The 13,224-nt window shown below is 37.8% G+C and overlaps 1 protein-coding gene across 1 annotated transcript; it reads right to left on the bottom strand.

Moving 5' to 3' along the window:
• Positions 1–549: 549 nt before the first annotated feature.
• DYNLT1 (dynein light chain Tctex-type 1) lies at positions 550–12,686 on the bottom strand. Its single transcript, XM_001371254.4, has 5 exons — positions 12,423–12,686; positions 7,411–7,452; positions 4,856–4,979; positions 4,676–4,753; positions 550–989 (listed from the first exon to the last, which is right to left on the bottom strand). Exons 1-5 carry the CDS (start codon positions 12,447–12,449, stop codon positions 919–921), a joined length of 342 nt encoding a protein of 113 aa, XP_001371291.1. The 5' UTR covers positions 12,450–12,686; the 3' UTR covers positions 550–918.
• Between the last annotated feature and the right edge of the window lie 538 nt (positions 12,687–13,224).

Below are 13,224 nucleotides of genomic sequence, written 5' to 3' on the forward strand. Positions count from 1 at the left end.
TTGGTATGGAAAGACACAATCCTACATTTCCTAATGTGTGGCAGTATGTATAATGGAAAGCCGACCTCAAAACCAAGACCATGTTTAAGTCTGACCTCTCATATAGTTGGAATGACCCTGAGCAGTGCTCTGGGCAGCTTCTATGTTACAGAACTGTTAAACTGCATCGGTAGGAGTTTCCTTACCTGGCAAGCCCCTATACTCTTGAAATCAGAGGCCCAATCTCTATCACTTAAAATGACAACTGTTATTTTGACTGGGAAGCCTTGGTATGTATAGTGGCTCTCAAGACAACAGCTGCCACAATGGCAGCCAGCCCATGCAAATTGTTTAACTGAGCTTCAGTAGCTCTCAGCCCAAAGCTACCATACCGCTTATGGCTTCCGAGAAATAAAATACAATGCTTCCTTACCCAAAGGTCCCCCATTCTAGACATTTCATCTCTTTCATTATAGTATAGTTACACTACCACAATTATTTTAAACTGGATGCTCAGGACTATGGAATCCTGACTTCCCAGAACCTGAAGGAAAAAAAAGGGGGACACAATTTATGGATTTTAATAATTTATTATACTACTAAGAAAAGTATAAAGTGAGAAGTTAGTGTGTGTTATAAATCATTTCAGAAATTAGAAAAGTGTCATGCTGCAGCAGATGTAATTTTTAGCACCTTTGAATACTTGGAAGTATTGAAGAGTTAAGACAAAGTACCAATACTGGATGTCAATTTAGGGTGAACAAAGTGAAGTATGCAACCCATGTAACAGTGTGGCCATTTTGGATTTTTTTCCCCTACATTTGAAAGTGTAAGATACTTTTAAAATGTTTTAAAAGTTTGTTGAATTCACAGTATGTAGATAAAACATGGAATGGAAAAGGTAGGGAAAAAAATAAAGGCTGTATAATTCCAAGAAAGTTAAATTGACAGTCCAAAGGCACTGACTATACAGTACATCGTCTTATTCTCCCATCTCACAGTGCAGCTTCCTGTGGAAACAACAACAAAACACATTTAGCATTTTAAATTAGGAAAGCTAATTCAGTGAATTATCTGCAATCCCATTTTGGTATTCTCTTTGACATAAAATAAGATTGGTCCCAGCTGTGTGACCCTGGGCAAGTCACTTGACCCCCATTGCCTAGCCCTTACCACTCTTCTGCCTTGGAGCCAATACACAGTATTGATTCTAAGACGGAAGGTAAAGGTTTTAAAAAAATAAATAAATAAGATCGGGATATATTTAAGCACCTTTAAAAATCTCAACTCCCTTTTCACTTCTTAGTGCCCTTCCTTCATACATCCTTTCTTTTGCTGCTATTTCCTTCTCCATCTTCTGGTTCCAAGAAATCACTCTCAATGTGTCTTTGATCTCTCCCATCTTGGCTGGTTGCCTCACATGTGCCTCTAAATAGGCCTGTCTCTTTAAACAAACACTAACATTGCTTTTACCTACTATCTAAACCTCACATCATTGGTGCCCCTTCTCTCTTCCATATCACCCCTCGATTTCTAGGGAGAGAAGTTTTTGCTTCTTGCTTCTACTTCCTCACCACCCACCTACTCAACTCCTTTACATCTGGTTTCTATCAAGGTTACTGAAATTGTTCTCTGCTGATGAGCTCTGGGTGCAAACTTTTTTTCACTTTATTCTTGATGGTTTTTGCATGTTTTCTTTTGCAACATGACTAATAAGGAAATGTATTTTGCAAGACTTCACATGTATAATTGATGTGCCTTCTCAAAGGCTGGAGAGGAGAAGAGGAAGGAGAGAATTTGCAATTTAAAAAAACAAATGTTAAAAATTCTTTTAAAATGTAATTGGAAGGGCAGCTAGTTAGTATAGTAGGTAGAGGGCCAGGCCTTGAGTCAGGAGAACCTGGATTCAAACCTGGTCTCAGACACTTCCTAGCTGTGTGACTCTGGGGAAGCCATTTAACCCTAGTTGCCTGGCCCTCAATACAGTTCTGCCTTGGGGGCAGCTGGGTAGCTCAGTGAATTGAGAGCCAGGCCTAGAGATGGGAAGTCCTAGGTTCAAATCTGGCCTCAGACACTTCCCAGCTATGTGATCCTGGGCAGGTCACTTGACCCCCATTGCCATGCCCATACCTCCAAGACAGAAGGTATAGGTTTAAAAAAAATACAGTTCTGCCTTAAATTGATTCTAAGATGGAAGGTAAGGGTTATTAAAATAGAAATCTCTAATTAGGAAATACTTGATGGAACAAAAAAAAAGTTTTTAAAAAGAAAGTTGCTCCAAGATTTCTAGCGACATTATTACTAAAGTTGATACTGTGGGTTTTTTTGTCTTTATCCTTGACCTTTATGCATCATCGTTTGATATTGTATGCTATCACCCCTTTCCTTCTCGATAAGGGCTCCTCTCTTGGCTATGATATTGGACTCTCATGATTTCCCTACTGCCCGGATTGCTATGTCCTTATCCTTTTAAAAAGAGAATATACCCAGAAGAAGCATGGCTCTGCTCAAAGTCATGAAGATCTGGGTTGAGGTCTCACTTCTGGCACACCCAGGCTATGTGATCCCACAGACAAGCCCTTTAACCTCTCAGGGCCCTCCTAGGCAACTCTCATAATACAGGCAAAGTGCTAAAACTAATCAGCATTGGAAGAGGAAGTTCTTCACAGAAGTTCCCTCTACCAGTGAAACTAAGGGTCTGGTTAAAAAATAAAAATAAAACACCCCCAGACTTTGTCCTCAGCCCCTCCTCTCCCTTCCTTTTAATGATCTTACTCACTCCACGTGGCTTCAGTTCTTTCCCTAAATTTAAATCTCGAATAAGCTTCCCAGAGCTCCAAGACTGTATTTCCAGCTCTCTGTTGAAGATCTCCACCTCAGTGTTCCACTAGCACCTCAATTCAACATGTCTCAAAGGGATTTAGATCCCCCACTCCCCAAAACCTTAGAACCTGGGAGTTCTATTTGACTTTATCCTTCTACCTGCATGCAAATAGCTATCAAGTTCTATTAATTCTAGCCATGACTTTTCTCCCATGCATCCTTTTCACTGTTATCACTCTCATTCAGGTCCTCATCTCTCACCTAGTCTTCTGTTAACAACTGCCTCCAATTAATTGGTCTTCTAGTTTCCAGTCTTACCTGCCTCTCCAATCCAGCCTTCACATTGCTGCCCTTGGACAGTATTTTCATGTATGACTTTGAAAATGATGTTTATCTAATAAAAAAAAATATTTCCCTAATGCCCAATGAATAAAGTATAAGCCTTCTAATTCTGGCACACAAGACCATCCACAGTCTTGAGTCAGCCTCAGAGTTAGAAGGAACTTCAGGGGGTCATAGTGTCCAATCTACTACCTACAGACAAATGGCCTTCTGTAAGATCTCCAACAAATGGTCATTCAGCCTCCCCTTAAAGATCTTACAGTGAAAGGGATAATAGGATTCCTGAGACAGGTCATTTCACCATTAGACAATTTTTGGTTTGCTAAGAAATTTTCCCTTATACTAAGCTGTCTTTGAGACAGAGGAGCAAAAGTCTAATTTCCCTGCAACATGAAAAGTCTTTCAAATATTTGAAAACAGCGATTGTGCTCCCTTAAGTTTCTTCTTTAAGCTAAAAACATAACAGTTCCATCAACTGATCTCCTTTGGCCTGGCCTCCATGACCCACACTCTGCTGGTTGCCCTTTTCTTATACAACACTACCTTTCACAGTTTTACTTTATTCTGCTCACAGAATGACAGGATGTTAAAATGGAAAGGGCCCTTAGAAATGATCAAGTATAAGCCTCCCTCTCCCTCCCCTGCTTTTTAAAAGTGTTACCTTCTGTCTTAGAATCAATACCAAGTATGAGTTCCAAGGCAGAAGAGCAGTAAGGCCTAGGCTAGGCAACTGGGGTTGAGTGACTTGCCCAGGGTGACAGTTAGAATGTGTCTAAGGTCACATTTGAACCAAGGACCTCCCATCTCCAGGCCTAACTCAGGCCCCTGAACCACTTAGCTGCCCCAAATCCCTTTCACACATTCTGCTTTCCAGTCAAAATGATTACTCTCTCTTATCTTCATACTTCTACTTCTAACACCATCCATATCTAAAATAGATTTTCTATCTCCTGAAAACTCTCATTTCAAGACATGAAGCTTTCTTTCAAACTCTCCATTCTCAGCTAGAAGTATTTTCCCCCTAAAATGTCTCATATTTCTTTGCCCAGACCGTGTCCCTTGTATATGTATTGCTCTTGTAATCATTAAAGCAAAATATAACTCTTGTATATCCTAAGTACCTAACACTGTGCTTCAAATGTAGTCGATTTTTTTTTCAATTGGGTATAAAAGAAATGAAAGTACATCTCTTTATTATTTCGTAGGACACAAGTTCCTTAAGGGTAGGGATGATTCTATATCCCTAGTGCCTTTTCAAAATAAGCACTTAATATGTGTTTCTTGAATTTTAAAACTTCATACAGGAAGCATGTAATTTCAAAAAATTCAAACATTATTTATTTGTAAAGAAATGTTTAGAACCATGACTGGAAATTTCTTATTAAAAAGCAATTTAGTTGCATCAAAAATGCTACTCACAACAATTCTCATAACCTAATAACAAAAAAAGGAAGTTTTAAACTTTGAAGCATGAAAATGAGAATTCTTATGATGAAAATTCTTACACAAGAAAATTAAAATCATTTCATACCATCACTGGTGTTATCCCAAAAGCAAGAGCTTGCAGTATGTAGCCCAGCTCCATTTTTCTGCATAATCACACAGGTCACTTAAGAAAAGAGAAACTTTAATTAGAGAAATCCATGTAATCCACGAAAACACATTGGTTTTCTGTGCATCTATTTTAAATATATTTTTTAAAAGTTCTTACCAATGTATTTGAATGGTTTCCCCAACTTGGTAAGCTGACTTAAAGTTTGCTCTACTACATTTGTGGTCCACTGATTCACTTTGCTGTGTTGATAAGCATTGCCGCCAATTGCACTTTCTATGGCCTGGGGAAGTATAGCATGGTATTAAAATAAGCACCCAAGGAACTTAGAATTGAAATCTGGCATCGACAAGTTTTAATAATACAAAATTTAATATTAGTAGTATTGATTTTTGAAGAATATTTTAAATGAACACACATGCTACTATTAAAAAAACATCAGTCTTAAGGGATTTCAAAGGCCACTTAGTTAAACCTCTACCTACACAAATGCCAACAAAATACCCTACCTAACTGAGCAGCTTTTGCTTGAAGACCCTCCTACCTTTCAAAGAAGCTCCTTTGATTTTTGGACAGCTCTTCTCATTAGGAAGATTTTCCTTATTCAAGTCTAGTTTTCTTGTTAAAACTTCCACTCACTACTCCTTGTTCTGCCTTCTAGGAAGTACATAACCATAAACGCTAAGATGTCATGATCACTTTACCCAAGTTTCTCCACCATTTCCTTTCAATGAATTTTTTTCTAATTGGTGAGAATCAAATTTAGAATAGAACCCATATTTTGAAGGATGGTATTATCAGTGAGGGAAGTCAATGTATTAGCTGCCCTACTTTGTATTGAGAACTCTAGCAGATGTCCAGATAGTTTAAGCTCCCATTACTATGATTATGCCCCTTTGCCAGGACTTAGTATCCCTCCCCCCCCTTCCTCACAGCATAAGATCATTTTTTTTTCCTGAAAGGGACACTGGGGACCATCTATTTCAAATCCTTTATTTTACAGATGAAGACACAAGGCCCAAAGATGTTAAATGATTTTTGTGAGGTCATATTAAGCATATAAAACTGCAGTCTAAGTCATTTAATACTGAATGTAACAAACAACAAATGACTAGAGCTACTATTGAAGATGTTATAGTTCAAGATTCTGGTTGTTTAATGTGCTACCTGTCACAAATACATCATTGTCAATCAACCCTTCTACGCTGATTTAGAAGAGAGGTATCAAACTTAGGAATCAGAGATTAAAATGTAATAGGAAAATGTTTAATGAATAAATTAAAAAGCAACAATGCAAACTAGATAATAATTTGTGATTTTCTATTTCAATATGTAGTCTCAGAGATGTTTCTATTTCAGTTTGACAACACTGATAAAGAACACATAAATCTTTTTTTTAAATTTTGCTTAGTGACCAAAAATCAATGCAATACAGTAGACAAGTTGGGGCATGCCTGACTTTAATAAAACTCATTCAACACAATTCCTGTTTACAGCACAACACCCATTTTTCAATGTCTCTATCATATTTCACTTTTGCAGTTCTTGGTACTACATTTATATAATTTTGTTAATGCCTTAATTTATACAACAATTATTTCTCAACATACTACCCCCACTCCATTGGAACTTCCATTATAAAAAACAAACCACAAAAAACCCTATCCAAAACCAACATGGTAACCATGTGGAATAACATATTCAACCTTCTATACCTGTAGCCTTCTCCTTCTCTAAATAGCTGAGAATGTGATGTTTTCTCCACAATTCAGCTGTCTTTTATTTTTGCTTTTATTTACATTATTGTTGTATTATGTAAATTGGACTTTTAGTCTAGATATATTAGAAAAATGAATACAAATTTTTATGGATTTTAAAGGCAACATGAAAATGTCTGATTTCCAGTGCATTTGATGAACTTAACTATTAAAGGAAAAAAACAAACAATTTACCTTTTCCAGGTGTATCTTATCATATTTCTTGTAGTTCTGATATGCCATCACTTTACACATTAGTTACATGCTAGCACTAATTTTAAGTCATCTTTGGTGATAAGAGGAACAAAAAGTAAATTCAAATAATTTGCAATTACTTTAACAAACCTCACATGAAATCTTACAAATAGGACTAATTTTAGTTTTCATGATCTTTTCTTCCTAACTTCACCATCTTTAAGTAAAAATACTAAAGATATTGGTTGTGGCAAAAGTTGAGAGGTTAAAAGCTACTGGTGAAACAAGGAAATTAACAGGCCTGAAACTAGAAAATCAGCCCCTGAACAATTAGGAGTTAAGGATGACAAGATAATCATGAAATTTATTGGACTTTATATTCATTAAATTTACCATTACCTTTTTACTCATATTTTATATTCAAATTAGGTACTATGAATGGCAAATTAGTTACATGAAGCTTTTAAAAAAATAAGCTTATTTACTATTAGTATATATGAAATTTCCCATATAAGTTAAACCTATAGGCAATAAAAACATCTTAACTATCATCTTTAAGAAATTTACATCCTATGTATGGTGTACTTAGAAATTCACTGTGTAAGAAAATTTTGGTTTGAAGGTGACAGCTAACATATAGCACCATTTAAAACAACTTCAAATAAGTTTGTGAAACATTCTTTCTTAATAATGTTAAACTGCAAAACTGCCATTTTACCAACTATAAATCAAATATTTAGAAACTTCTTGTTTATATCTTACCTCTTTTACAATGTTACTCACTTCATCAACCACAAAAGAAGTCTGCCAAGAAAAAAATGAGTGCAATTAAGCCTGTGTAAAAGATTTAATTCTACTTTCTGCAAGTTGTTCCACTTAAAACAAGATTAGATAATGATTAAGAATCTTAAAAAGATCTTGGAGAAATCTGAACCAACTTCTCCTTCTCTCCCATCCCCATTTTTCAGATGGAGGAAAAAAAGGTGAATTCCCCAAGTTTCCATTATTAGTTGCAGAATTAGAACACAAAACTTCTGGTTCAATCATTTTGCTTTTTTTTTAATTAAATTTATTTAGTTATTGATTTAGAATATTTTTCCATGGTTACATGATTCATAGTCTCTCCCTCCCCCTCCTGGAGCTGACAAGCAATTCCACTGGGTTATATGTGTATTGTTGCTCAAAACCTATTTCCATATTATTCATATTTGTCATAGAGTGATCATTTAAAAACAAAACCCCCAGTCTTTTTCTGGATGTGGATAGTGTTCTTTCTCACAAATCCCTTGGGATTGTCCTGGATCATTGCATTGCAGTTAGTAGAAAAGTCTGTTGCAGTCAATTATGCCATTAATATATCAGTGTCTGCGTACAATGTTCTCCTGGTTCTGCTCCTTTCGCTCTGCATCAATTCCTGGAGGTCTTTCCAGTTCATATGAAATTCCTCCAGTTCATCATTCCTTCCAGCAGAATAGTATTCCATAACCATCAGATACTACAATTTGTTCAGCTATTCCCCAATTGAAGGACACACCATTTTCTAATTTTTTTACCACCACAAAAAGCATGGCTATAAATATTTTTGTGCCACCCTTTTTTATTATCTCTTTGGGGTACAAACCTAGTAGGGGTATGGCTGGATCAAAGGGCAGGCATTCTTTTAAAGCCTTTTGTGCATAATTCCAAATTGCCTTCCAGAATGGTTGGATTAATTCACAACTCCACCAGCAATGTCTTAGTGCCCTAATTAATGTGGTAAAACATTGCCTCCAACATTTATCACTTTCCTTTACTGTCATAATCTTTTTGCTTTTATCCTTAATCATACAACAAAATTCAAAGCCTTTAACTGTAAACCAGACTACAGCCATCATTATACTATTTGATTATAATTATAAATGTTTTAAGTTACTTAGCCTAGCATTTTTTTAAACCTTTACCTTCAGTCTTGAATCAATACTATGTATTGATTGCATTTTAAAGGCAATTGTGGAGTGAATTTTGACATGCTAGCTTTAAACAAACTTTTTTTTCAAAAAGGAAAAAAGATTAGAAGTTTTTATTTAAGATGTGATTTTATTGGTATGGAAACCACTCAATGATGCTGAATTCAACCAACTGCTTTACATCTTAGTGGATAGTCTCTGAAAAGATGCTATGGTCAAAAAATTCATTTCCCTGCACCTGATCTGTTGAGTCTCTCCAAATTTAGCTAAGTCAAAAAAGATTATCATAAGGCTCATACTAAAAGTTTTTCCAGTTTGTTGGATCTGTCACAGCTAAAGGACTGCTATCTCTGTGATAGCAGTCTCTCTGAGAAACCAGGGTCACCTTTATGCCACAAAAAGATACTGGAACAGAACTTTAGTGGTTAATACTTTTCCACATGTCACATTCCTTAAGGCAAGCATAATAGCATTCTATCATCCTATCACAAATGAGGGCTGGAAGGGACCTTAAAGAACATCTAATTCAACACTCATTTTAAAGATGAGGAAACTGAGGCCCAGTGAGGTTAAATGACTCACCCAATATTACATAAATGAAAGAGCCAAAATATGAAACTAGATCTTCCAACTCTAAATTTAATAATCTTATAAAAAGAAAAAATCAATCCAAGAAGTCAGAAATCACCAGGTTGGATTTTTTTAGATGATTTCTAGTAATACTTTCTTGATACTGTTCATCCTTCATTTTTGAAGATGACCACAAAACAAAGTAACCACCCTCACTCTCGTCCAGATTCATCCAATAACCTGGTGGTCGGGGTGCCAAACCAAGCTCTAAAGGATCCACAGCACCTGATTCAGCTGCCTTCATGGCTATTGGAACAAGGCATTCTCACCTGCCCATCCCACCAACACTGGGGGGAATCTTCACATGCCTGGGATAGAACTTCCCACCCCCCACCCCCCAACTCACTGAGGGATTTGAGGTCTTTCAGGTACCCTCTGCCTGATTTAGCATAAGTGCTGAGGCAGTTTTACTGGAATGTGGCCACGTACATGATACTAGTTCCTTGGAGCCATAGGTGACAATTGGGTGAAAGTGGACAACAAAGGTGGATGAGAAGCAATCACATCAGAGATGCTAGTTCTCCTTGAAAAACCCATACACCTGACTTAGCTGATAAATTTCTGGGTCTGGAGGCAAGATCTGAGTTCAAATATGACTAGCTGTGTGACCCTGAGCAAATCCCTTAGCCTCTGTTTGCCTTAATCCATTAGAGAAGGAAATGGCAGACTACTCCAGGATCTTTTTTGCTAAGAAAACCCATATATGGGATTATGAAGTTAGGTGCATAAATGAACAGGAACTATACTGTTATTAGTGTAAATAAGCTCCCAAGTTTATTGTAAACTACCCATATCTCTTAAAGGCAGATCTTGGTTAGCAAGTACTAATTAATTTAAAATTTTACTCTGAACATAACAGAAAAACAATAAATAAAATTCATTATATAACACCATTAATGGAAAAATTGCAACAACTAGATAATAGCCAATTTCTTTGTGTATTCTTTAAGTAATAGTTGCTGTCTGTTACCCAATTTTCATTTAACCATTTTAGTCATGGTCCAGCATGTTCTCTGCCTCTCAAAAGTTACACTGGAAAGATATTATAAAAAAAGATATTTACCAATGCACTCTTTATTTGGCAGATAAGAATAATTACAAGTTTATCTAATTTAAAAGTATTTAGAGAAAAAAAAATTTTATAGAGAAAACCATCTATGGAAAGGACCATATAATTCTAAACATTTTTATTGATCCAAAAAGTCTAAATGATCCTTGAGGAATAGCTTTCATGAAATCTGAACCAAAAAAAGAAAAGTCACTAGTGAAAGGGACTTTAAAATTAACTTTTGGTAGAGTGGGGATGGGATATAAGATAGGATTCAACCTGTGATTTCACTGTTACAAAAAGTACTGAGAGGTCACAGCTACTTGAACCCAGCCCTTCTTTAAACTCAGTAATTTTTACTATAAAACATCATGGATAATATGAAAGTGAAATTATAAAAGATCATTGGGTGAATATCCAAGAGAAAAATGTTTTCAAAAATTACCCTCATTATTAATATTGTATCTTGCCATTGCCCAAGACAATGACTGCATATAAAAAGTTTCTTTGATTGGTTACATATTTTCAAAAATATTTAACTATAATTAACATATTAGTTTTAAGAAATATGTTGTATAGGCAGAAAATTAAGACTATCCATGGAAACTCTAGGAATATAATCTTAATTATAAACTAAGGCTCAGTAGACAGAAAACCAAGACTGAAGATAAAAGGTCTTGGGTTCAAACTGACCTCAGACATTCCTATAGGTTTGACCCCAGGCAAGTCATTTTAAACTCCCCTCCCCCATTGCCTAGCCTTAACCATATTTCTGCCTTGGATACTCTAAGACAGAAGGTAAGGATTTAAAAAAATACTTTCCCATTATCTCTTTTAAATTAAAAAAGATAAACACTTTTTAAAACTCACCTATAATGTTCACTAGGATATCCTTTTGTTTGAAATTTTAAGCAAGACAAAGCAATTTAATGTGAACATGAATAACTGTCAAACTGTTGTTATTACACCAAATTGTTATCATGCTTTGCAGCAAACCCAGTGCAAATAGTCCACCATTAAATACTACTATCCTTTTTTATGAATATTAATCTTTCTGCAGGGGGGTTGGGGGGAGCAATTAAAAAACCATGCTGTTTTCAAACTCAAAAACAATGAAATACAAAAATCGAACGGCCAATTCTAGATGTACCTCACAGATTTGGAAGACAAAAGAAGCCCTTCACATTAAGCATTTTTTGCACAGTACAGACAATATAGACAGCAAATTCACAGTTGTCTTAAAGAACTAGAAAAGCTGTTTTGGAGAAATAAGTAGTTGGTCTATTTTAAGACCAATACAGCTGATTGACAAACGTTTTGTGCTTCCACAGCTTTACAAATAAAAGTATTGGAAAGAAGGGGGTAGTGAGTAGTATTTAGCATTATTGAGTAAAGGTGGTTACCGCATATTAATACTTGCAGAGGTGGGCGAGTCCCCTGCATAAGCTACTTCTCCTTCTGCAGAATAGAAAGTGCACCCACAATCGTGAGGCAAGGTTTCCCGAAGGGTTCACCTTCTCTTTTTCAGTCCACAATAGAAAAAGGTCTGGGCTTGGCTTCTTTTAAATATGCAGCACATATTTGCATATACGGTCAAACCCTAAAGATGTTTGGATGGGTTTTGTTGATCCGCTCTTTAAATTTTATTTTGTTTTGTTTAAGAATCTTGGTTACAAGGATGGCTCGCCAGGGTAAGGGGATGTAAACGAAAAAAGGTAATTTTTTAGAAATTAAAAAAAAATACTATTACGATAGCCACTAGTAGTAAAGCGGATTAACGTTTTCCAACCAAGCCTCTCTCTACTAACTCCAGTCTGGGAGTGAAATCATACTCGAGGGTGGGGTGAAGAGAGGAAGGGGCATTCCCCGCTCTCCTCCTGACTCCCCAGGACAGAGACCCACCTAACGTCTCCAACACGATGAGAGTTCCCCAAGTGGCCGCCACAGTAAGGGGCCGGAGACCCTGGCCCCAGTTAGCGGAGGATCGCGGGTGTCCGTCGGATCAGTGACAAAGGCGAAGCAGGAGACCGCGCCCCGCCTCCCCAACCAAGACTTGCTGCTCCCCTCCCATTCCTATCCCATTCCCATTGCCGCCGCCTGTTCCCTCCTCTCTGAGGATACCGATCCACTCGGGACCCTGAATCCCTCACCTCCTCCGAAGCCTGCAAATCATCCATCTTCCCTCCTCAGTTGCAGCTGTCCAGGAGAGGACTACCTATTGCGCCTGCGCAGTGTCTTCTGGACGCAGCTTCCCTAGCTTCCCTAGGCCCCGCCCTGCCCCGTAGAACTCCCCCTCCTCGTCCCCCCTCCCCGCCCCGTGGGGCATTGTGGGGCGGCGGGCTGGCTAGGCTTCCAGCTTTGTGATGCGGAAGCCTTGAAACTTCACCTGTCTTTTTTCAGACTTGGCATGGGATGTTGGGTTTTAGGTAAAGACGTGGGCTTTCCAGTCGATGTTCCCGCCTTCCCTGAGTTCCCCGGGGTGGGTAGACTTGACTGAGGGGCAGGGAAAGTTGGTGGGTCCCAGTGTGAACGACTTCTGCGAGTTGCCTAGTTGCCGTGGTGTAGCTACAACAAAACACCCGGGCGAAGAGAGCAGAGCCATTTATCGTCCCGCTGCCCGGGAGAGATGACTGAGCCTCACCCAGGAATTCCTCTGGCAGGCCCTGAGTTTGTCAAGGCTTGGAGGAATGTGGTGGAGGCCCGGGATCAGGAGCTCGTTTTTCTTTGCTTAGCAAACATTGATTTAGTTACTAGGTGTTAGGGGTGTGTATAGGGTGATCAGGAAGAACTAGCCTCTTAGGCGGGAGGACATGCCGAGCCCTTTTCGGGGCGGCTCATCCACTTTTGGTGTCCACCTTCACCCAACTCTCACCTCTGGATCGAAGAAGCCATACCCCCCAAAAACTGTCTTAGCCCAGGGGCTAAACCAAGTGGAAGATAACCGCCAGCCAG

This window comes from Monodelphis domestica, chromosome 2 (assembly GCF_027887165.1).
Source record: "Monodelphis domestica isolate mMonDom1 chromosome 2, mMonDom1.pri, whole genome shotgun sequence".
NCBI classification, from domain to species: Eukaryota; Metazoa; Chordata; class Mammalia; order Didelphimorphia; family Didelphidae; genus Monodelphis; species Monodelphis domestica.

Coding starts and splice junctions, on each gene's coding strand:
- DYNLT1 (XM_001371254.4), bottom strand. CDS start 12,449: ATGGATGATTTGCAGGCTTCGGAGGAG. Junction 7,453..12,422: donor ATTTGCAGGCTTCGGAGGAG/GTGAGGGATTCA, acceptor TTTTCTTGGCAG/ACTTCTTTTGTGGTTGATGA. Junction 4,980..7,410: donor TGAGTAACATTGTAAAAGAG/GTAAGATATAAA, acceptor ATACTTCCCCAG/GCCATAGAAAGTGCAATTGG.